The sequence below is a fragment of the Amphiprion ocellaris genome, chromosome 2 (genome assembly GCF_022539595.1).
Source record: "Amphiprion ocellaris isolate individual 3 ecotype Okinawa chromosome 2, ASM2253959v1, whole genome shotgun sequence".
Lineage (NCBI taxonomy): Eukaryota > Metazoa > Chordata > Actinopteri > Pomacentridae > Amphiprion > Amphiprion ocellaris.
The window spans coordinates 35,468,868-35,492,600 of NC_072767.1; the positions used below are offsets into that span (position 1 = coordinate 35,468,868).

Genomic DNA, 23,733 nt, shown 5'->3' on the forward strand with positions numbered 1-23,733 from the left:
CACAGGTATTATGTTTATTAATATACGGCACATAAAAAAGGATTACACATATTTGCATCCTCTTTAAACATTACTACAATATCCTACATACAGCATCAATAAAACTGAAACCAAATACACAGATCCCAGCTTTACTTGGCTGATGATGGTGACATCTACTGTTGAGAATAGTAATCACACATTTATGTTTTCTCATTTATTTTATCACATTTATAAATAACAAGGCATGAATTTCTACAAATAATATTTCAAGAAGATAATTTGTGCATTTAGTAAAAACACACATGAAAACCAAATAATGGTGTTAAAAATATGGTAAATCCTCATTTTGTTTATACAAACTTAGATATTCTTACTGATTGTTGACAGGATACAAAAAAATGTCTATTAATTTCATGCAGACATAATTTTAGTAACAGTTACATAATTATTAATAAATTCAGTTAATAAAGTCCTAGGTGTAGCAACTTCGTCTAATATGTTAAATAAGTGCCTTTATTGTGATTAAAATAGTTCTAATGTGTGTTTAAATTGTCCATTTCAGTATATATTTTGCAGCTGTCATTCATAGTGTTCTTGTTTTACACTATTTCCAGATACATTCATGTGTAATGAATCAAACTTACACAACTCCACCAATTCCAATCACATTATAGCAGTTTTAATGCAAATGGCCCACATTATAACACAAAATAAAATCTGGACAAATAAACAGTATTTTTTAATGAATATTCATTGTGTACATTCAAACATCACTATACAGCTGTGGCAGAGGGCTGTGGCTGGAGTCTGGATCACTCAGTCGTGGTGCAGCAGCTCGGGTCTCAGGGTCTTTGTCGTCTCTGTACAATAAGCTTCAGAGGTGGAGACTCTAGAGCACATCGATACGCATGATTAGATGATAATGCACATATTTGTAGCCCCATATAAACAAAGTGTTACGAGCATGATCCTAACAATGAGAAAGACAGGATTTCAACAACAATTACTGACAGGATGAGAATACACATGTCTATATCTCAAAATTAACAGTATTTAAACCTAATCAAAACAATTAAAGCTACATCGGGTCATTTCTTAAATGATGATGCTATTTGGAAGCACATGTTCAATCAATAATATCTAAAAAGATTAAATTGTGCTGCAAAAGTGTTTGCAAAAACTGGCATAGTTAGAGAGTTGGCTTCTCGTGGCAACAAAATAAAACAGGCAAGTTGTGATTTTCTGAGTTAAAAGAACTTTGGATTTTGAAAAATGCTCAGAAATAAAGGTTGTACATTATTTGATTGGAAAAATAAAGGACCTGCTGTCTTTTGCATATAGTAAATGACATTTTTATGAATCATGGTGCACATGGAAGCTTAATTTTTATATAATTCAGTTATAATTGTGTGTAACTCTTAATTATATTGCAAAGGAAGGCTGAAAACAAACTAGAAAAATATTTAGAGACTCTCCCTTGGTCTTCCAAATAAGGCAGACAAGCCTTCCTAAGAAATTAAATGTCTCCACCTTCCTATTCTTCTACTCTAAGAGTTTTTTTTGCAGTTTTAAGCTGACAGATGTCATTATAAAATGTCTATTTCTGACAGGCTAAAAGCATCAGTGAAGTATTACCTTTCAATTTATTCATATTCTAAGGATCTTCTTCCATTTCGTGGCTGCAAGCACAAACACAGTTTTATAATTTCATTGTATTGTGTAGTTTTTCATCTTTTCTTTTCATTTTCTTGGTCACACATTCATTCATACCCGATAGAGGAAGTAGCCTCTGCTCTGGATTCCCCCAGGTCCCTGGAGTTCGGCCTGTACAAACACAAAAAAACTACAGAATTCAAGTTTCCACACGTCCGTTTTATTTGTCATTTTCTGTGAGTCAACTGCAACATCCCCCTACCCCGAGGAGCTGACAGCACACACCCACTCGAACGCTCGCATCTGGATTTTCCAAAACAAACACTCTCCGCGTTTCCTTGCTCACAACTCCTCCGTGTCCACTTTGTGAATGTCAGCACTTGATAGCAATGAGGGATAAGTTCACCTGTCAGCTGCACTAATTTTAGACCATAATTACTCTCAGCTTGGGGAAAGAACAACTAATGTAGACGGAGCTCGTACAGAGAGTGAGGAGAGCTGCCTGATTCGAAACAGCATTATTGACATGTAAGCTCAGGAAAGAGGAAAACACACTGAAATCAACTGCAGAACGGAGCACGCACATTTCAGTTTCAACATTTACTGCAAACATACAAAAGTACAGTGCACTGCTTTCATTGTGCAATGCTGAAATGTTGTCTTCTATTCATCAGCTCTTTTTATACTGTCCTGTTGCTGTTGAGAGATCTATATGCATTATTTTATGCTGTAACTCTAGAAATGTCACAAGAAATCATACAAAAAAGAGAATTTTTATGACTTTTTTGCATTCAAAAAACAAAGCTATTTGTTTTCAATATCTTTGTTTTATCAGGCAATGATTGTGACATTTCTGCAGACAAAAACCATCAAAAGATGAACATATATGGGTTGTACATACGTGCATCGTGAGTTCTCTCTCTCTTCTGGTATGGAGTTGAGAAATAAGACGCAGAAGAGGGTGCAACCGAGGAGTCTGACAAACACACACAGACAGACCCAGACAACAAACATGAAAAAAGTGCACAACATGGGAATGTACAAGGCACACTAAAACATGCAACACAGAAAAGCAAATGTGACACAGATGCTTCCTTGCTGCAGCTATGTATTCATTGCGGCATTTTGACAAACACAATACATTCTGTGTTATTTAACATCTCGATGATGGAGGAGCAGAAAACTCAATAGATTCATATTTCATTGGAGAAATATGTCATTTTGTTTGAAATATAATGAGGAAAAGTAAATGTGCACTCTGGGATGTTTTGCTGGCACATTGCACAGGAAGGAAAATAAGTTTTATTTTCATCACGGCTGCAGGGAAAACAGTTCTCTGCATCATATATGTTGACTTTTTCATTTGATAACTGACCAGAACATCTTTAGTATTTTAACCAGACAGAAAAAAACATCAAGAAAGACTGCATTTCATAATGAAAATGCACAAAAATAATATAGCTAAGTAGAAAATAAGGGCTGCATGCACATTTTGAATCTTTCTGCAACTTTTCACCTGTTTCTTAACTGACTTTTGTGGGGCAAACTGCCATCAACATCCATGCAACCAGAACACAAAGCTGGCTGTGGAGTCATGCAGTCATCCCCCTACACAAAATGTTGCTGGTTTATGAGAATTAGCATCTCACATGCACAAGAAGGGAAAAGAGTCCTTGCAGAACATTTGTGTGTCTTAGGACTGCGTGCATGCTTGTGTCCAAGTGTTTGTCTGCATGCATGCATTCATTTTTCATTCATGTGTACCTGCATGCATCTGTTTTTTGGGGAGTGGCATGTAGACCCTGCTGTTATTGGTTCTGCAGAATGCTCAGATCAGGTGATTAAGAAAGAATCTTTAACTCTAAAGTATTGTGCTTTCTTAGGTCAAGCAACAAACTGTAGCAGTGCAGTTTAATCCTTCTCTTACTTACCGACCCCTGAGACAAGACAGAACCTTGTGGTCTAGAGTAATGAAATAAAAACTGCACACACAGTGCAGGACATATAATAACAACAATAAAACACACATACAGATGCAAACAATTTTACACAACACAAATTAAGTTTAATCTTATGGTGTCTAATCTACCGTGACTGCTGATATTCATGTCAGGGGAAAAAATTGCATAATTAGGGGAAGTTTTACTTACCCTTTTACTATTTTCTTGCACTTTTAGCTCCTGAATGACAAGAAAAGGAGTCTTTGGAATAACACTGACTACTTAATTTTTAACATAATTCTCTAACTTATGTCTCAATGTGCTATATTCTGTTAAACAAATGTAACAAAGTAGCTATAATGTTCTGCAATTAAGCATTTTGAAATTTAATTAGAAGTACCTTTGACTTTTGAACCAACATCAACACACAGAGTTCTCCTAGGATGTCAGATGCCTGGAATGATGACAGGAGAGCTGTTACAAATAATAGTCATATTAATCATGCAATAAATGTGCAAATAAACATGGCAGTTTTAGTGTCAGACTCCACTCACCCATAACTTCAGGTCTGCGGAGAGGTAGGACGAACACACAGCGTCTATCTGTGGAGCATCACACAGGATGGTGGAGGAGCAAACCAACAGTAAAGACATAAAAAAAAAAAAACCAGAAAGAAGAAAACGTACCTGGCTGATTAGCTGCCTCTGATCTGTTGTGGCTTGCTGGAGATTTGCTGGAGCACCTTTTGTTTCAACACAGTAATACAAAATTCAGTTAATAACTAAACTGGAATGACTGTTTTATTAATCCTTATGAAACATACAGTCTTTATGTCTGACCACAAATGCGTGCTTTTATTGAAAGAGCAGTAAGAATGCACGATGCCACCGTAGAAGCTGCAGACCAGCAGAGCCTCTTAAACGTAGTCATGGCAAACAAATTCTCCCATATGCTTCAGAATGATCGCACTGGATGTACATTAGCAGCATAAGAGCTTCACTGTGGAATGTGGAGGTGGGTACTGTCCAGCAAGATTACATCCTAATGGCTTTGGGAAATAATCAGGGATAAAATGTTGATTTTCAGAAACACTTCTGCAAAAGAAGAAGTCAGCAGCTTGCAGTGTTGACACTCTTGTTGAATCTGAAAGCTTATGAGCAAATGCAAACATGACTTTGACCTCAGACGAAGAAGAAGTGACTGTCAGTCTGCATCTACATGCCTCTCAGTCACTTGAGACTTTATGATACTTAGTAAACACACAGGCATCATGAGAGAGTCGTTATTGTCAGTGTCCTGTTCAATGTGACATCACATTAGATAAGGAAAATGGATGGCTGAAGAGATGAATAAAAATCTTATCATAGTTCTTTTTAAGTAGTTATATGAAAAAGTACAGTATTCTCAAGGTAGAATCCAAAAAAAGAGAAAAATCATTGATATATATACATGCATATCTATCTATCTATCTGTCATCTATCTGTCTGTCTATCTATCTGTCCGTCTATCTATCTGTCTATCTATCTGTCTGTCTATCTGTCTGTCCGTCTATCTATCTGTCTGTCTATCTGTCTGTCCGTCTATCTATCTGTCTATCCATCTATCTAGATATCTATCTATACACACACAATATATGTCATTTCACGGTGCTTCACATAGTAACAACTTTTTGTTTAGCAAATATTTCTTAGCAGTTTACTTTCAAGGTAAAATAACTAAATAAAAAAGCTGAGAAAATCATTTGAAATACATATATATATGTCATTTCAAGATGCTTCGTGTAACAAATAATAATATTAATCATAATAAATGCATATATTTTATTTTAATTATTATTTGAATTGCTGAATAGCCTAAATGTTTTTTTTATTTTTTTAATGTGGTTTTGCTCTCTCACTGTCATACATTTACATCTTAATTGTCAATACCAAAAGTTCATTACATGAAGATAGATGGATGGATGGATGGATGGATGGATAGATAGATAGATAGATGTTTCTATGGCTTCCTATACTGCACAACTGAGAGAAAAATCTTAACCCACTTTATGCCCTATGATTAAAAAAAAGTTGTTTTGTGTGTGTGTGGTGTGTTTAGTTTTGTTTGGTTTTTGCTAGCTAAAGAAGAAAAAAACACAGAAACAGGTTGAGTTCCTGGACTTACTGTGACAGAGGGGCACGGTGAGGAGCAGCAGGGCGGTCAGGGTGCAGATGCTGGCGGCGCTGAGCGGACTCATGCTGCTGCTGCTGAGGCTCTGCAGGCTGCTGGAGGCTCCGCTGTGGCTCCGGACGCTGCTCATCTCTCTCTGACTGACCTTTCTGCTCGTCTCTGTTTTGTTTTTTGGTTTTTTTCTTCCCCCTTCTTTTTTTCTTTTGGACTTGTGGCTCTTCTGACAGTTCCGCTCTCACGTCAGATAAATATGAAGGCTCGTGTCACACACACCCTCCTCGCGCGCTGACTGAGTCACTAGGAGCTCCGCGCGCGCAAACAAACTTGATGAGCTCAACAGGTGGAGAGGAGAAGAAGAAGGAGAACCAAGGAGAAGAGAGAAGAAGATTTATCATGGCGAGAAGGGCAGCAAAGACACCATCAAGTCCCAAACTATACTGGAAATACGCTTTATTTTCTTCTATTTTTTCTTCATTGCCCTCCTTAGTAGAACACAGGGTAGCCTAATGGCGGCAAAAACAAAAACAAAACAAAACAAAAACATTCTGAACCATTCGTAAAGTTAAAGTACTAATATCAAACTGTAAGTATCATTTCAATACATGTAAAAGTCCTGCATTCAACGCTCAATTATACTTAATTGAGTAAAAGTATGCAAGTATTATAAGAAAAATGTACTTAAAGTAACCTATCAGTAGTATAAGTAGACACATTCTTCAGGAGAATGTTCACTGTCAGTGTTTTTAAGTTTGTATTTAAGTTTGTGCTAACTGTAGCTATATTGTAGGGTCCTTTAATCTACAGCTACTCTGTTGAAAATTATTTTTTAAAAATGTATTGTTTGTTTACATATTTTCTCTGTTTTGGAAAATTACAGGTAATGTCTAGTAAAATCACAGAAAATTATATTAATGTACATGTTGACAGTAAATGAAACTGAAAAACATCCCAAAACTGACAATAAAGTCCACATCAAAATCTGTATTTTTACAAATAGTGACTTGTTCTCATATATATATATATATATATATATATATATATATATATATATATATATATATATATATATTTGCTGAGCATAAAATCTCACAGTTTAACAGATATTTGTCATTATTTGAAAGAAAAAAATGTAGAATAAGGATTGAAAAATCGCAAAAAAGTCATTTTACAGATTTTCCATGTAATCTTTTACATGCTAATCTTTAAAATCTATATTTTTACAAATAGTTATTTGTTCTTTTGCAATGTGTGACTGCAAAATTTCAGTTTTACTGTATTTCAGTCTGTTATAGTTATTATTTTACACATGCTTGTTGTTTTTTCTCTTCTGTTTTTGTTTTTCAACAATGATCCACTTCTTTTCCCTGGCACTCTTACTGCCAGATTTTCACTTATTTTATAGTGTGTGCATCATTCTCTATAGGATCAGCATTGCTGCCTTATTTATAAAGAGGTGTTTCTAAAACCTTTGGGGCTACTCAGAAAAACGGCCCTGTTTTCAGCTTTCTGACAATACATTTTCCATGAGAGTTTTTAATAGTTTATACTCATTAAAGTCCCTCACTGGTTTTGATTAGACTCATAAAAATTCATCTGTCTGTAGCAAACTTGAATATTTAGATTTTTTTCATGCAAATTATCCTCACATGTTTTAAAATGGCTTAGATGTTACCCTACACTGATGCTTTTTTAAAAAGGGACCAATCTATGAGGTCACTGCTTTTGTCTCCACCCACAACTTTGACACTCGCTGCAGCTTGAGCACACCAGCACCACACGGTAAAACTACTCTGTGCTACACATTGGCAACTTGCAATAGTGTAGTAAATTAGCCATACATGTTCCAGCTGGCAGAAGAAGGCACTGTGATGTGGAAAGTGCCATGCTACTATTTCACAGTATAGATATTTACAGTTTAGGTATGTAACGTGAATCGCTGGCTGTCTGAATCCGTGACACTGACTTCCTATTTCACTCATGACGTGTCGTCCAGCTTATTAAAAAAAAAAACATATGGATATCTCAACAAGGTAAAACAAAAAACACCTCATTTTCACCACAGGTGGTTTTCAAGAAGTATGAGAGAAAGTATAATACAAAAACTAACTAAAGCAGTTAGACAAATGTTGGGTAAAGAGTACAATAATGCTTCTGAGCTGTAAAGCAGCGGTATAAAGTTGCACAAAATAAAAACTAATAAAAACTAAGTAAAGAACCTTGAATTTACACTTAAATACAGTACCTAGGTAAATGGGCTTAGCTACATTACAGCATTGGTAGTCGATAAATAAAATTCAGTAGCTGCAGCAGTTTTATGTTATAATGTATACTCATTATATAATATACTAAGATAAGGAATCGTAAATAGAAACCTATTAATGTCACAGATCCGGTCTGCTTGTAACGTCCAACCTGAGTAGCATCCCAGTTGTGAAATGATGTTCAGTGTGAAATGCTTCTTTTTTTTTTTACATTTTTTTTTTATAGAGGACGGTGGAGAGAGAGACTGGAAACGTGGATAGAAGAGAGGGGGAAAGATGTAAGTAAATGGCTATGAACTGGATTCAAACACATGACCGCTGCGTTGGGGACTATAGCCCTGTTTATGGGTCGCCTCCCAGCCAGCTGAGCTACCTGGGTGCCCTGTGAAATGCTTTCTAAACCTTATTTTGGGTTAAATTTACCAAACCTTTTAAGCCTTTAAAATATATTTACCCATCGATTCTATACACATAGCTGTGTCCACATGAGTGCTCCCTACCCATTCATTAAGACAGTAGCCTGGATTTGTTAGCTGGAATAACTGCCCGGTGGCATTACCACGAGGGCTGCTGAGTGGAAACACTTGCTTATAAAGACTTTGGTTGTACTCCTTTATCATTTACTATCCATCACAATGTACTGTACTGTTTGCTGTTGATGTGGTAATGGTCAGTGAGTGAGAACAGTAACCTCATACCTGCAACGTAAATAAACTACAATTTTTTTTTAAAATCAGTTCAGTCCTCATGTGTTTCACCAAAAAAAAGCACAAAGTGATAAATATATAACTTAAAAGTTAAAAAAAAACCCCAAAAGAACACAAGAACATATGAACAAATCGCCCCATGTTTTATTGGGCATTGAGGGTAAATAACTGAAAGTTTGTGCAGATTGCAAGGTTTCTGGGAACTTATGTGAACAGAGAATAGGAGGGATACGACTGTTTATGACATTCTGATTTTAATTTCCTGCTGTCATTAGCAAAATATCACCTCACCTGTGTGATGGAAAATGTTATTTCCCTCTTGAGCCTCACTGTAATGATTGTCAGGTGATAAGCAGTAATGCAATGTGATAATTTAGTGAGATAATAAAGATTATGGTTGATTATTGTGTTATGAGATTTATTAGATTTTCTAAATGATCTTATGAACACTTCTTACCAGTCAGTGATATATCCCTTTCAAGCACAAAAACTCTAATAAAGAATGAAATATAACAGCTTTGATGGTGTCACTGCAGAGACAAACCAAACTCAAGTTACTTAATTTCAGCAAATTATGAATGTACAATTACATTAGTGAAGCTCAACTTTTATTTAAAATAAAAATCACTCCAACTTTTTAGTAATTCTTTTCCCTGCCAGTCCAACAGCAGTCCACACATAAAATAACAAGTATAATTGTCTGAATTACATAGTCATTTTCAACTTTTGTTAAGCTTTTTATGCATTCGCACTGTTACGTAAATTTGCTTTGTTATCAGGGAGACTCATTATTACTCATTACGGAATTAGCTTTTCTCATAGTGCTCAGGTAATGTGTTGGTCTTTGTGTGAAGCAGAGCGAGTAAAAGCAGAAATACTCTCTGGCACTACATTTTAATTTGATCTGTTACAATAAATCAGGCAGCATAGTAACAGTAATAACAATTTAGAAAAAACAACTGCTGTCCTGTTTCATTCAGCAAATTCACCCAGTGTGATTGTAAAATGAATTAATGTGCTTTTACAAATGCAGGGGAGTTTATTTTGGCTCTAATTGGCCTCATTGTTACAAGAAGGGTAGTCTGCATGTGTTATGAGGAGGAGATGTGGGACAACTGTGACAGAGGAGTGACAGAGGATGAAGAGAAATAGATGCTGCAGGGAAAAAAACTTGGAAGATTTACTGGATTCTTCAGATATTCCACTAGGATTTTGCACACAGAATAATATGTGATGCATTGTATTAGATGCAGTCTTTAGAGCACTTTGTGCACAAATAAATCTTGTTGGGAAGTCATTTGACTGAGTGGCGTCATTACCTGCAGTGGAAGTGCAGTATTTTTATTTTATCATTGCAACAATGAAAGCTGATTTACAAGGCGTATCGCTGTGTTGCACTTGACAGCGAACCGTTATCAAAAGTCCCCATCACAGCTTTGTTTTCGAAATCTGAAGCGAGTTTGCTTAATAGCACGAGTGGCAACAAATGGAGTGCGGTGATAATTGAGCAATTCAAGGAGTCATCACACTCCTCTCCACCCTTGTCATCCTCCTACACTAATCTGTCTTTCCTCTTTAATCTCCCAGTTTTTCTTATTGTCATGAATCCAAACCAAACAGTGGAGGTCAGCAGGCAATGATGGCAGCAGGATGGTGCGATATATTGTTTTAGCAGATTTGTCACAGGGGAGTTCATTTGCGAGTCTCTTTGAGGTAAAGTGACAGTTTGCTAATAGTAAAGTCGCTTCAGTGACCTGGTTTATTGTGAAAGCTCTGGAGAAAGCTACCCTTGATTTATTATTCTGGATAAGTCTTAAAATGCCATGACCTTTAAAGAGTCCTCAGTTATTATGACTGACATTTGTGTATGTTGCTCTAATTGGTTTCTTTGAGTTGAAACCCAAAGGCACTGAAGGAAGGATATTGTCTATGATTCACATATTGGTGCACCTTGAAGCCACAACACAGATTAAAGTTCTTAATATGCTTTAATTCCAACCCAGGTTCAGGGACTGTTGTAGAAACAAATCTGAAGCTGACATCACCTCAGTGTTTCTTCTGCATCTCACTAATAAATGAAGGAATCTTTCAGTATGTATGTCTGTCTGTTCTTCACTTTTCTGGACAATCGTTCATCAGATCTACTTTAAACATGGCAGGTGTATTGTTTAGGCTCTGCGGAGATGCAGCGTCGAGTTTGAAGTCATTTGAGTCCTCATATTTTGACTGAGAGGTTTTTGTTCGGCTTTGACAACAGTATCTTTAACTGGCCTTTGGTTGCTTGTATTATTAAATTCAATTTAGTTCAGGTCAATTAAATTCAACTTCATTAATCAATTTCAACAACCTTATTTAACAGCAATTTATGAATTCATTTAACCCACAGTCTTGCACACAACATACAATTATCATCATGTATACATATGCATCTATATACCAATACACATTATTATAAATTAAATAAAATTTCTTGACATAATTCTTTTGAGTCTTTTGGGTTGTTTAATCATAATTATTCTTCAATGTGGTGCACTGAAGGACTAGTTCTTTCCTGGTGGACAATTTATATTATAAGATCAATAAAATGAAGGAAAGCACCAATATACACTCAGTCAAGGTTGAAGATTTGCGGTTAACATGAGGCAGTTTTGTTATGTGAGAAAATCAACACCATCTTCAATGGAGTCATGGTTCTTATGTCAGCATGTTCATAACAGGGTTTTCTTTGTAGAATAAATCAAAACCTATACTGACCTAGTTGTGTACATTACATACTTAAAGTCACTTGATTCTAGTGCTATTTGTTTTTAAAATGCAAACTTATCTCTCATCATAAAAAGGTGCTTTCTTTGTTTAGTGTGCTGTCGCGAAAGCAGCTAATGGAGCGCTACATGTTTATCTTAAATAGGAAGCTAGTGCTCACAGTTGTCTAGCTTAGCATGTCACAAAGACTGGGAATAGGAGGCAAAAGGTGTCCAAACATATCTACCAGCACCTTAAAATCTTGTTATGACCATGCTGCATCAAGTTTGCTTTATCCACACACACACACAAAAAAACAAACTATACAAGCAACACTTCAGTGTTTAACAAGCAGGATTGTGCCAAAGGACAGACCAGGCTAGCTATATCTTCCTGTTTCCCATAGGCTGAACGTAAAAGACAGACATAGCTACCGTGACGTAATCTGTTAGTTTTTGGAGTACTATACTGAAGCCCAAGATTTTGGCATTTTGACAATTTAGATTTTTTGGAAACCCGATGTGCCAAGCGAGAGATGGATCTGACTGAGAACTCCAGGATTCTACACTCAATAGCAACCTGTGAATCGCAAAGTAAACCTGCACTCAAATCTACCCTGATCTATTGTTTTTTTTACTGTAAATGAGAATGCAATTTACAAAAAACAATGACATGCTGTATAGAGAGTCTTAATATTAGTGACTGAGACCAAAACTTCATGAGGAAAACGTTTGTTGAGGTAGTGAATAAAGTGAGTAATATGATCATTTTCACATATTTTATAACCAGAGAAGTCGCCCCCTGCTGGGCAATAGTAGTAATGCAAGCTTAAAGCATTTTTTTTTAATTTGCATTATCTTCACTTTATAGACCTAGAGGTCACGTCCACCTGTGCTATTTCCAATTTTCTTTATTTAACATGCATATTAATGTGTATTTCTAATATTTCTCATAAAATTCTCCACTCCAAACTTTTACTCCAATAGCTTAGCCCAGTGTCACAGACCCACCAATATGCAGCCATGACTTACACAACAGATGTTTATTTCCATGCTCTGACTGATGTTCATGATTGTAAACTAGGAAAATGAGCAGGGCGCGTAACCTATTAACAAGTCACATCCTCGTACAAGGACAATTAGTTAACTTTATAAAATATGATGAGCTTCTGAGTTTATTGTGTTTCCAAATTATTGGAATCATAAAAACCAATTGTTGTACACAGCTGCCATTTCAACATCTTGTCAACTGCAATGAATTTTTAAAAAAAGTTTTATTTCTATAATTTGCATGAAATGGTAGTGTCTGTTTTGAATAAAAATGTAACATTTATTGTGTTTATAGAAGGTTTAATAAATCAAAGAATGCTGGAAATATACATAAAATAAAATTAACTAATATATCCTTACTGCATTATTCTCACAATATTATATGGTAGTATTCTGTAGTTTAGATTGGGTTGCAAACTAAATCATAAATATTGGTTTAATATTACTGGTCTATTAAAGATGATTATTAACTTAACCTTGCAATTCTTGTGGAATTTCAAAGTAAAGGAGCTCTTTGTCAAACACAATCATTTTCACTTTAGAACCTGCTTTAAATCTCAAACTCATAAAGCTACATGTGCTGGTTGTATCAAGTAACAGAAACCCATTTAGACTTGTTCTCATATTACATGAGTTTTTGCGCAATTATGTTTCACTACATGGCTATAAGTATCATCATATTTTCTCATTACGCTGAGTATCACATTCAATCCAGGCACATTTACAATTTCCTGTGTAGGCAGAGTCTGCTAAATGAATGTCAACAATAAGCTCTTCCCCTCACTTTGATAAATGTGAAATCTACAGTAAAGATTCTCTCCTACCATTCTTATTGTCATGTTTGTAGTACAATCCAACTCAGGCTGAGATCTAAGGCATGTGGTTACCACCCAGTGCCGTGGTTCATATAAAAATATCAACACTAGTTGATATAGTTTAACAGTGTACCACGTATATAAAATATACGAAAATACACTCGGGGCTTACAAGCACTCCATACTGCAGAGTGTTCTATGATTTCCTGTTGCTCATTATGAGTTTATTTGATAAGTTAAGAGTTAATGGGTCGGTTAATGGATGTTAACACACAGTGACGTCACTTTAATTTATACTCCACCAGATTAGCTGGACAAAGACAGAAGAAACTCACACCCATGAAATACATGGCACACAAGGCAAGACAGGAAACGTTCAACGTTTTTGAGGATTATGTTTTCAAAAGTTCAGTGAGAAAATTGATACCACTCATGGACTTTCTCATCAACTCTAAGACAAAAACAAATATTCCTAAATGTTGGACTGTTTAAAAAGCATGCAGATACACAGCAACAGCTATGTTCCTGTAAAACTTAAATATATGGCTGCTGCTCTGTGTAATCTGTTTCTGCAATCACCTGCCACACTGGAAAAAAGGTCTTGATTATTAATTTAACACGTTATGATTTTGGAACATTTTTTTAACTGTAAAACATATTTGAAGTTTATTAACTAGTCTGTAACAAAAGAATATTATTTTACCTTGCATCTCAACTACATTGAAAGCTCTGCATTCTAACAAAGTTCTAAAATAGAAGTCTACATTCTAACAGAGATCTAAGTTCACGACAGTATTTTGTGCAAATTACTGCGATGGAATTAGTTGATGTTTTGTACTTAGTTTGAGATTCTTTAATGATTATATTCAGCTTCCATTAAATCTCCTCAGTTTTACTGATAAGAATCAATTTTCCCAACTTACATCATAAACACAGCTGTTTCTCTGTGTTAGAATACATATAAATCCTTACACTAATGCTAGAAAATTAGACAAATTCAGAAAGAAAACATTAACATGTCAGTAAAGGGATACGTTCTTGTATTTTACATTGTATGTCAGACTACATTTTCTGAATCCACGAGAAGGAACACAAATGCTTCATACCTACTTTTTGCTAATTTCTAGTACATTTTCTTTAATTTGTCTTCAGATGACAGGATTTTTGTTTTGCCTTCATTCATAATAATCCTTTCACTCTTCAGTTTATCACCTTTGTACCATCTTTCTCTGACCTTCACCTAGACTTAACATCCATCTATACATTTTCATCCTCTGTGGGGGACACGTGACTCTCATCTGCGCTTTATTAACCATTTAACAACAATTTAACCGATAATGGTGAAACCTGTGGCTCACTGGATGTTCCAGTTATATCTCACTTGTGTGGATGTGCCCATCACAACAGGACTTCTGCTTCTTCAACAAGGCAGGACTGCTAACTTATCAGTCATGCATTATCAGAGCAATAGGAAATGCTTAATCGAAAAAAAATGTGAGCTAAAAGGAAGGACTCAAAGCTTTGCAGATAATTTCAGTGAAATGTGGTGGAGTCTGTGTCAAGTTTGTGTCTCTTTCTTACCTAAAATGTTTTGAAATCTACAGGATATTTTTCAGCCAGTGAGCCTGGTGAACTGAAATGGGTGTCACTGCCAGGTAAAACAGGGATTTCAGGTTTGTTAATAGGGGAAAACTTTATATTTTAAACATTACAAGACAAAAATCAAGTTTTACCTTTTGTTCTTCACCTGCTGTGGAGCAGATGGTCTTTCATTCTTTCTCTCTTTCTTTCTTTCTAATATAAAAATACACACATTAATCTACATTTCTGCAATTGCATCAGAATTATCCAGTTCATTGCTCATTTTCAGCTTCCTCTCTTTGCTAAAGGGCTCACTATGAGCCACAGCTTTTTAATAACAAAATTTAATGGATCCTAATTGATTATTTTAAAGACCCTCTCTGGTGAAACAATTTTTTACATGCTAGAAGACACACCTGGATCAAAACAAGCAGTCGATGTCATGGCTGTATATTTCCACCTTGAAACTACCTTGATGGAACTTTCAAAAACACAGATTCAAGCTTCCACTCACTTTCATATGTAAAAACCTAAGGAACCAATCCTGTCAAGTTGCAAGGGAGGATTTTCTGTATCTGTATTCTTCAAAATGGGTTTCTGATTGAAACACATGAGGCTGAATCACTTCAGTATTACAACTTGCCATTGTGTGTCATAGATCTATACATGCTAGGGTAAAGTTTTTATCCATTTTAAATCAGAAAGGGATTATTTTAATGGAATATAACTCTGATACATGGAGATGAGTTTTTAGGGGTCTAATCAATAACTGGAGGGACTTTAACATTTACCAATACATCACCATCAGACTTTTAAGTCTCAGATAATAATATGAGCATCAGTCTCATCAATCAGACTAGAGACATGATGCAAACAGTGGGATAAATATTTGTGAAGTGTGTTAAATACAACTGACAACTGTATGTGTGTGTTCACATGTTCCGGAATGACATTTATGGCCAAATTGACTGGACAAAAAATAAGGACTGAAAATGACTAAAAAGTAAACACTAGTCAAAAAAAATTTCAAAGCCCAATTTGGAAGTAAAATTTTCCATTTTCCATTCAACTCTGTGTTAACATGATGACAATGCAGTGTCCTGATATCCACTACAATGAAGATGCCGTTAAAAATATGTTTTTTGTTTTCATCCACTTTACTTATTTTATCTCATAATGACTGAAATTCCCAAACTTTTATCTTTTTCGAGTCTCAGGAGGCTACATAAGCAGTCCGCAGAGCACTCCTGCTACACACACACACACACACACACACACACACACACACACACACACACACACACACACACACACACACACACCCATATACACACTTTAAATGACATGATTACTTTAAAACAAAAATCACACACATGATTGACCTTTCTAACAAGCAAAGAGCTCCACATGGAGCGTTGCTCATGTAATAGCGGCTCTCATGCTTACTTCACTTTGGATGGCTAGCGTGTTCTTCTTTATGTGTAATTTGGCAGTGATAAGCGAAGACCTCACCCGGGGATGAGGTTACCACAGTGGGCTGAGCGTCCACACAAGTTCTTATATAGCTGTGTTGCTCCTGCAGCGTGCTTGTTTGTATTGATGCAGTCAAAGGTTACTATTGTTTATGCACTCTTTTCCAGAAAATAACCGTAAAAGCCACACACCGGGAGTCAACTGAGAACAACGCATTAACAGCAAAAGTACACTTGAGTCCACATGTGTTTCAAGGAGACTTGTGTTTACTTCATTTTGCTGTTTGGGATTCAAAAATGTAAAAGATGAGTAGATTTTAGGTCAACCTGTGCATATGCAGATTTATTCATCTGCCTGCATGCTGACAATAGACATACGGGTCTAAAACAACACAGATGATGTTTTCTTCAAGCATATTAAAGGCTGCAGAAAATGCCATCCAGATAGCAGCTCAAACGCTTCCGATTCCAAACAGAAAAAGAAAATGCTATCTACCTTTAATCACTGGTGTGAATGTCAAATGTAGATTACAACAGATGCAATCGCCTTCCCCTGATGCTGCAGCACCAGCGCAAGAAGCTCTTCTGTTAGTGAGTCACATCTGCATGTCATCTGCCGTGGATGTCACTGGGGCTCCCTCATCAGTGTAGCAGCCTCCTGACACTACAAGTTCATTTTGGTGGGAAAACCTCTCACTTGCAGGGCTCACGTTGTTTGCCTACCTCCTCTAAATCAACTGCGAGTGATTAAATACAGTAATGTTCTATCGACACTAAACCCTTCAAACAGGTTTGCAGTAGTTATTTCTACCCCAGTGAGCTTGACGTTATGTTTGCACCTGTTGTAGGAACATCAACGTCAGCACTGAGCGCTGATCTTTGACATCTACAAAAAAAATACAGACATAAGTACCAGAACGGCAGAAACCACCGGTGAATCATGGAAAACACAACATGTGGCATGACAGCAAAGTTAAAGGAAGATAATGGTAGTGTGTGAGAGTGTATGTGTGTGTGTATTTTGTTATATACTGTATGTGTGTCACTGATGGAGCCAGAATTCACATTTTACTGAAGCACAAGTACTAATACCACACCGTACTCTGTTACAAGTACTCCCACTGGTGAAAATCAAGTTTACTACCCTGTAAACATGTCCATATCTTGTGTTTTAAATGCAAAAAGGCACATCGTGAGCAGCATAAATGCCATAGCTTAGCATTTCCACCTTGAAACTGCAGTGTATCGATGACGGTCTCAAAAACACAGATTCGGACATCCAGGGTTTCATATGTAACAAATCTAAGGAACCAATCATGTGAACTTGCAGAATATGGCTTTTAATATCATTATACCTCTTTGCTATTCCCTTCCAGTGCGGTTGTGTAGCGTAGAACTGTTCTACAGTGTTTGAGCAGAGTTGTAGGTGAGCTGGTGTGTTTGAACTGCAATGAGTGAGGAGGTATGAATGGATGGAAAAGTGGGAACTTCATAAATCTTATTATCCCAGAGAAGGCAACAGAGTAAACTGTTTTTGTAAGCCCTTTAAAACAGAAATGTATGGCTTTTGTGGGGAAAAAGCATATAAATATGTAACTATGGTACAAAAAGATGAGTTTCGGAGGTTAAATGAACAATCAGAAAGAGACTTTGAGTAAACATGTCCAAGTATTATAATGGAAATGTATTAAAAGTAAAAGTAATCAATGAAGATATCAGATGTGCAGATTCTCAGTAATCCAGATCTCGGTAATCCCAGGTGTTTCAGAAGAAGGCAACCAGATTTTGGGGTTCCTTGTGGCTGTTACACTATCATATATTGTATCAGTAAATATTATATTATCAATGTTATATATTGGTAATGTATTACTGTAAAAGCAGAGTTTTACTGTTGTTGCTGGTTGAGGTGGAGCTTATTGTGAACTATTTTGTATCAAACTGTAACTGGTGATTATTTTACTATGAATACATTTGCTGATTAGTTTTATTAATATCAATTATTAATAGATTGTTTGACTTGTAAAAATTCTGCAAACAGTGAGAAACGGCATGAAAATTACCCGGATTGATGAAGTGACATCTTCATTTGGGGTATTTTGTCCAACCAACAGTCTAAACCTAAAAATGGTCAAAAATTCATTAAGATTTTTATAGTAATCGAATGGAAAAGCTGCGGTTCTTCAGCAAAAAATGTTAATTAATTTTCTGCCAATCTAATATATAATTTATTAAGTGATTTTTCAGCTGTGCTTGTATGAAAAGTTGGTTCATTCACTTTCTAACAAAACATCATAGTTTATAAGCCCTTCATTTGCTATGTGTGCAAATATCTGTATTTGTTAAGTGACAGCATCTGTCAGATAAATGTTATGAAGAAAAGAGTACAATATTTCCCTCTGAGATGTTTTGGAGAAGTAGGAAGCAGCATGAAAACAAAAGACTCAAGTGAAGTATTTCAGATTATATACATAATACTTGAGTAAAAGTACTTGGTTAGATTCCACCAATGTGTACTGGATGTGTATTTGCTGTTTAGTTGTATATTACGCATTTGGACTAAAAAGAATATTATTTTTGATGCACGTAAAATAAAACACCAAAGAGAAGACTGTTTTGTGTAACAGCCACAAAGTATTAATATTAAAATTAAGTTTTCCTTGATAAAGGTGCCTTTTAGGATTTCTATAATAGAAGGTGCTGCAATATGAAGCCAACTTTTGGGGTTCATCTTTCATTTTTATCAGATTTTCAGTATAGTTAAATGATTTGTGTAAGTTTTTGATGATTTAAAAAGACTCAAATTCCTCTACTGCTGTCTCTGAAGGCAGATATAGTATCATCCTCTGTTTATTTCTATATTAAAGCCATAACTCTGTAAAATGAATATCGTGTGACACATCTCATGTCTGTGCAACATACAACATCAACAAGCTACAACATGTGATTGCAAAATGATTTCTCCCCAGTGGAGAAGGAGAAATGATGTCCATCACTGCAGAGATGTACTAAAAGACACTACAGAGACTAACTGATGCTGTATTCTTTGTTTGAATAATGTGCAGTTTTTGTCGTCATCTGGACAAATGAGACCCATAAGAAATGATGAAAAAAAACTGAAACATGAACACAAACGTCATATATTTTGGACGTGTTTTGAGATATCTGCATTGTTCAGAAACCAACGTCACATAAAAAGCAAGAAAGTGTGACTTTAACTGGCGGTGACAGTGACACGACACATTCACCAGCTGGGAAATCCACCGCTGTCTCTGCACAATAACTTCAACACAGACAGAGCACCTCAAGGCGCTGTCTGCAGATCACTTTTTAATCCTTGAGTTTCATCTCCACAACACGTCTGACTCACTGTGTCAACAGTCGGTTTATTTGTTTGTTCAGGATCTCTGTATGGGCTCTGTAGACTTTTGTCATGAATATGAACCAGCTATGTCATTTTTACTGCTGCACATCAAAACAAATGTATCAACAGAACAAAAACAACAACCATATGTTCACTGCGTATAGGAACAAAACACATAAACCGTGAAACTGGATATTTGCAGAAGTAAGAACTATTTTGTGGCTTAACAATGCCACCTGCTGTCCTGAGAAGATCATGTTTATATGACAGCATCAGCTCAAAACGTGATACGACAGCAGCGAGGGATGACATATTTTACACGCTAAAAATGTAAAACCTGACAGTAAATAAATAAATGAATGTGTTAAAAGGATGCTTCAGTGAAATAACTTTTGTTTAAATGACAATGGATTTAATAATACAATAAAATATAGTATTACAAAAATTAAAAAATAAAATAACTCCTGCAATTTCAATTATGTCATTAATTAGTAATACATTTAATTTGTGTTTATTGTATTTTTGTTATACACATTGTATGGTCACTTAAAACTGTAACTTTTATATTCTTAGGTAGGATTGTGTTGACAATATATTTATTTTTTGGTGCGTTTACAAGAAAAAAGGTCAATACGAGTAAACTATCAATTGCTATAGAGATGAAGGACATAGTCTAATAATCTTAGCTGTAATGTAAGATCCAACTGAAAATAATATATAATTCCTACTGGACTATGAAAATTCAAATAGAAAGATAAAAACACATTTACAATAAGACTGTGAAAATTCTGAATATATGTTCTATGAAGTGAATAAGACTTGGAGAAATTTGTGGGAATCTTAATCATTTTATTTGAAAAACCCTATCAGATCTTTTGCTTTTTGTTGTTGAGAAAATTGCAATAATTTCGAAACCTTTGTATTTTAAAAGCTCATAGTTCAAATGCTTCAACAAGATTTCCACTCAAACTTTCTGCACATTCAGAACGGGTGCATGAAGTCCAAATAATGTTTGGCCAATGACTCTCAGCTGTGTGACTCATTCAGCTTTAAAAAATCTCGACTGTATGGGTTCTCTGCAAAAATGCCTCATTGAAATCAAGGGCTGGACGGCTTCTAGTTTCCTATAACTTCACACAGATAAGACTAAAGTCCCAGTGACTGGCCCCAAACATATTTCCAGAAATAACAATGAACAGGAAGCACTCAGACAGAAACCTGGCAGTTGTCTGTTGGTTAAAACTTCAGATAATCTGGTTCAATCCTGCCATCTACAAATTAGAAATGTTGTCATGGTCAAACCAATGCTCCCCAAAAACACAGCTGAACATCTTATGGGTCAATATAGAATTGAAGGACTTTTGAAGTCTATGGGATATATCTTGCATACATTTTTATTAAAACTAAAAATATCTATATTTCTTATGTTTATTATAATCGTGTCTTTACAAATTCCATAATTATTTATTATGGAAGCAATCACATTAATAAAAAATGACTGGTTATCACTAAAATGTCAACTAAATAACGGTCTGAATTTAATAACAACCATCTTCTCATTAGCTAAATAATAATAAAATGAGCTCATTCAAAAATAGTTTTGCTTGTGTTCTCTTTATTAATTTGAGATAATCATGACAGATACTTCTTTTTGGGCAATATATCAAATTTTATATGGAAAATAACAAACTATATCTGTGTCTGAGAAATAATTTTCACCTAAGTTACCAATTACAGAAACACCTCTCAAGGAAGTGTGTTAATTCCAGATCACATGAGCTGTTCCACATGATGTCATTTCCTCCTGAAGAAAAAACTGGCAAGACTCCAAGGCTTTCTGAGTTATTTAATATAAAGTAGTGTGTGAGTCAAGCGTGGATTTATCACGTCAACAGGTTTACAACAATATCATTAGAAATAACTTTCAATTACTCAATTGTATATGTAATATTTAGAAGAATCTTTGTCCAAAAATGCCATGGGATGTTTATTTTAGGCCTTAAAACAGCAAAAATGTCAACTATGAAACAAAATGTCCCGCAATTATATATTGACCCTTATGTAGACTCTTTCTTCATTTTCTCTCACCTGGACTATTGTAACTCATCATTCACATGACTGAACGATGCAGAACCCTCTCTGTGAGTGGATTCTGTCTGTGAGTGGCAGGGGTGGACCTAGAGAAAAATTAATAGGGTGGCAAAGGGGTGGCAGATACATTTTAGCGGGTGGCGCATATATATATATATATATATATATACACATAGTGTGTGTGTGTATATATATATATATATATATATATATATATATATATATATATATATATATATATATATATATATATATATATATATATATATACACACACACACTATGCCAAGGAGGCGGAGCCTTGGCAGAGTCCTGTGATGATTGGCATTGGTTTGTCTGTCTGACTGTCAGCAACATTACTCAAAAATGGAATGACGGATTTGGATGAAACCAACCAGCAGGTGTTATCAAATTGACGCAAATACTGCTGAAATAAGTATGTTAAATAAGTAAATATCATTTGTATTTGTCAGCCAATCCTAAACATGAGTTGTTCTTATTAGCTGTCAATCACAATATGTGATTTGATATGTCTAGCAGAAGGGGAAAAGATTTAAAATGAAATAAATTCAACCTTATACACTTTGAAGAAACCAAATGCTAGATATGTTGAAAATGTTGAAAACTTAGCAACAAATTAGAGTAAGACTAGACAATGTCTCCCTTATGCACTGTTTTGGGAAATCTGCATTTGTGTGATCTCTGCTTATGTTCAGCCTGCCACAATGATTACATTATCAATTCATCTAGAACAGAGTCAGAGTCCAGATAATTTTATTTATTGTCTTGGATTTGTGGTTTTATTTTTTGATTATCTTTATTTGAGACATTTCTTACAATAATTCTATAATTCCAATATTTGGATATTCTTAAGAATTAAGGATCTACTTATCTTAAAACTAAGACTAAGACTAACTACATCAGATAATACTTTGTCCAAAAAGGTAATTATTGTGACAGGTGTACCTCTTACTCAGATACATAATACTAAAGCAATATTCATAGCATGTGGACCAGAGATAGTCTCTGATTTACCTTTCGCTGTCTGAGCTCTCCATGCCTTCATTTCTTTCTCTTTCTCTGAACTCTTCCTCCTCCATCTCCTCTCTGGGATGCTCTTCCTCCTCTCTTCTTTTAGGCTGGGAAAAGCTGCTGGTGGTTCCCTTCCTCTTCATTGTTTACTGTCTCCTACAAGAATCACACTGACTGAACTATGTTTTTTCCTTTGATAATTTTCATTATTAACTATGATACAATCTGATGTGTACAATTTAAACCTTTAAAGAGATACTTAACATGTAAACGTTTTTTCAGCTGTAAATTAATGATATGACTGTACTATGATGAAACACATCAATGTTGGTGTTATTATGACCTTGACACCAAAATTATTTTAAAAAAAAAAACAGCATTAAACAAGCAGGATGTAGTTTTCAAACAGTGCATGAAAACCTGGTGTGACTGGAGGTTTGGTTGCACTTTAATGTCATGTAAAGTCTTAGTGAATGTGTGATTTCTTTTGACTTACAGTCTGTTGTCAGAACCACAGGTTGCAATTATCAAAAAAACAAAAGAGAAAAACTTCCACAGACAATCCCCACCATCCTTCTGTGGCTGTTCTCTAACATTAGCTAGCTACATAATTAAAAATTAGCAAGGCCCAGGCTCACTGTAAACCGTGGCTCGTCTTGCAAGCAAACACTTCATGTGAATTTCGACACTACTAGCATTTAATACATTGTGAACAGTTATATTAGCATGTAGTCTAACCCAGTCTAACTAGTGTCTTACTGCCACACCGAAGTCCAGCTGTCATCCACATGAGTGAGGTCTAAGAGCATCCCCCTCAGGGGTATTGTGTCGCCTCGTATCTGTAGCAGCATAGCCTGTACAGGACGTGACGTCTACAT

The 23,733-nt window shown here is 35.5% G+C and overlaps 1 protein-coding gene across 4 annotated transcripts; it reads right to left on the reverse strand.

Moving 5' to 3' along the window:
* Positions 1–639: 639 nt before the first annotated feature.
* Positions 640–23,597, reverse strand: nmu (neuromedin U). Of its 4 annotated transcripts, XM_035948842.2 has the most exons (12): positions 23,352–23,597; positions 22,859–23,011; positions 5,739–6,076; positions 4,262–4,317; positions 4,130–4,177; positions 3,976–4,029; positions 3,786–3,815; positions 3,567–3,617; positions 2,537–2,611; positions 1,753–1,806; positions 1,618–1,661; positions 640–871 (listed from the first exon to the last, which is right to left on the reverse strand). In XM_035948842.2, exons 3-11 carry the CDS (start codon positions 5,872–5,874, stop codon positions 1,626–1,628), a joined length of 540 nt encoding a protein of 179 aa, XP_035804735.2. In that variant the 5' UTR covers positions 5,875–6,076; positions 22,859–23,011; positions 23,352–23,597; the 3' UTR covers positions 640–871; positions 1,618–1,625. The 4 variants fall into 4 exon arrangements, with proteins under 4 accessions (XP_035804735.2, XP_035804734.2, XP_023127639.2 ...); XM_035948841.2 differs by lacking the exons at positions 22,859–23,011; positions 23,352–23,597 and having other exon boundaries at positions 5,739–6,717; XM_023271871.3 differs by lacking the exons at positions 3,567–3,617; positions 22,859–23,011; positions 23,352–23,597 and having other exon boundaries at positions 5,739–6,717.
* Positions 23,598–23,733: the final 136 nt, after the last annotated feature.

Bases quoted from the DNA above. Each gene is read 5' to 3' on its own strand.
- nmu (XM_035948842.2), bottom strand. From the start codon at position 5,874: ATGAGCAGCGTCCGGAGCCACAGCGGAGCCTCCAGCAGCCTGCAGAGC. The intron at 3,816-3,975 runs GTACTTCTAATT...CTTGTCATTCAG, and splicing joins TGTTGGTTCAAAAGTCAAAG to GAGCTAAAAGTGCAAGAAAA. The intron at 3,618-3,785 runs GTAAGTAAAACT...CTGTGTGTGCAG, and splicing joins TGCAAGAAAATAGTAAAAGG to TTTTTATTTCATTACTCTAG.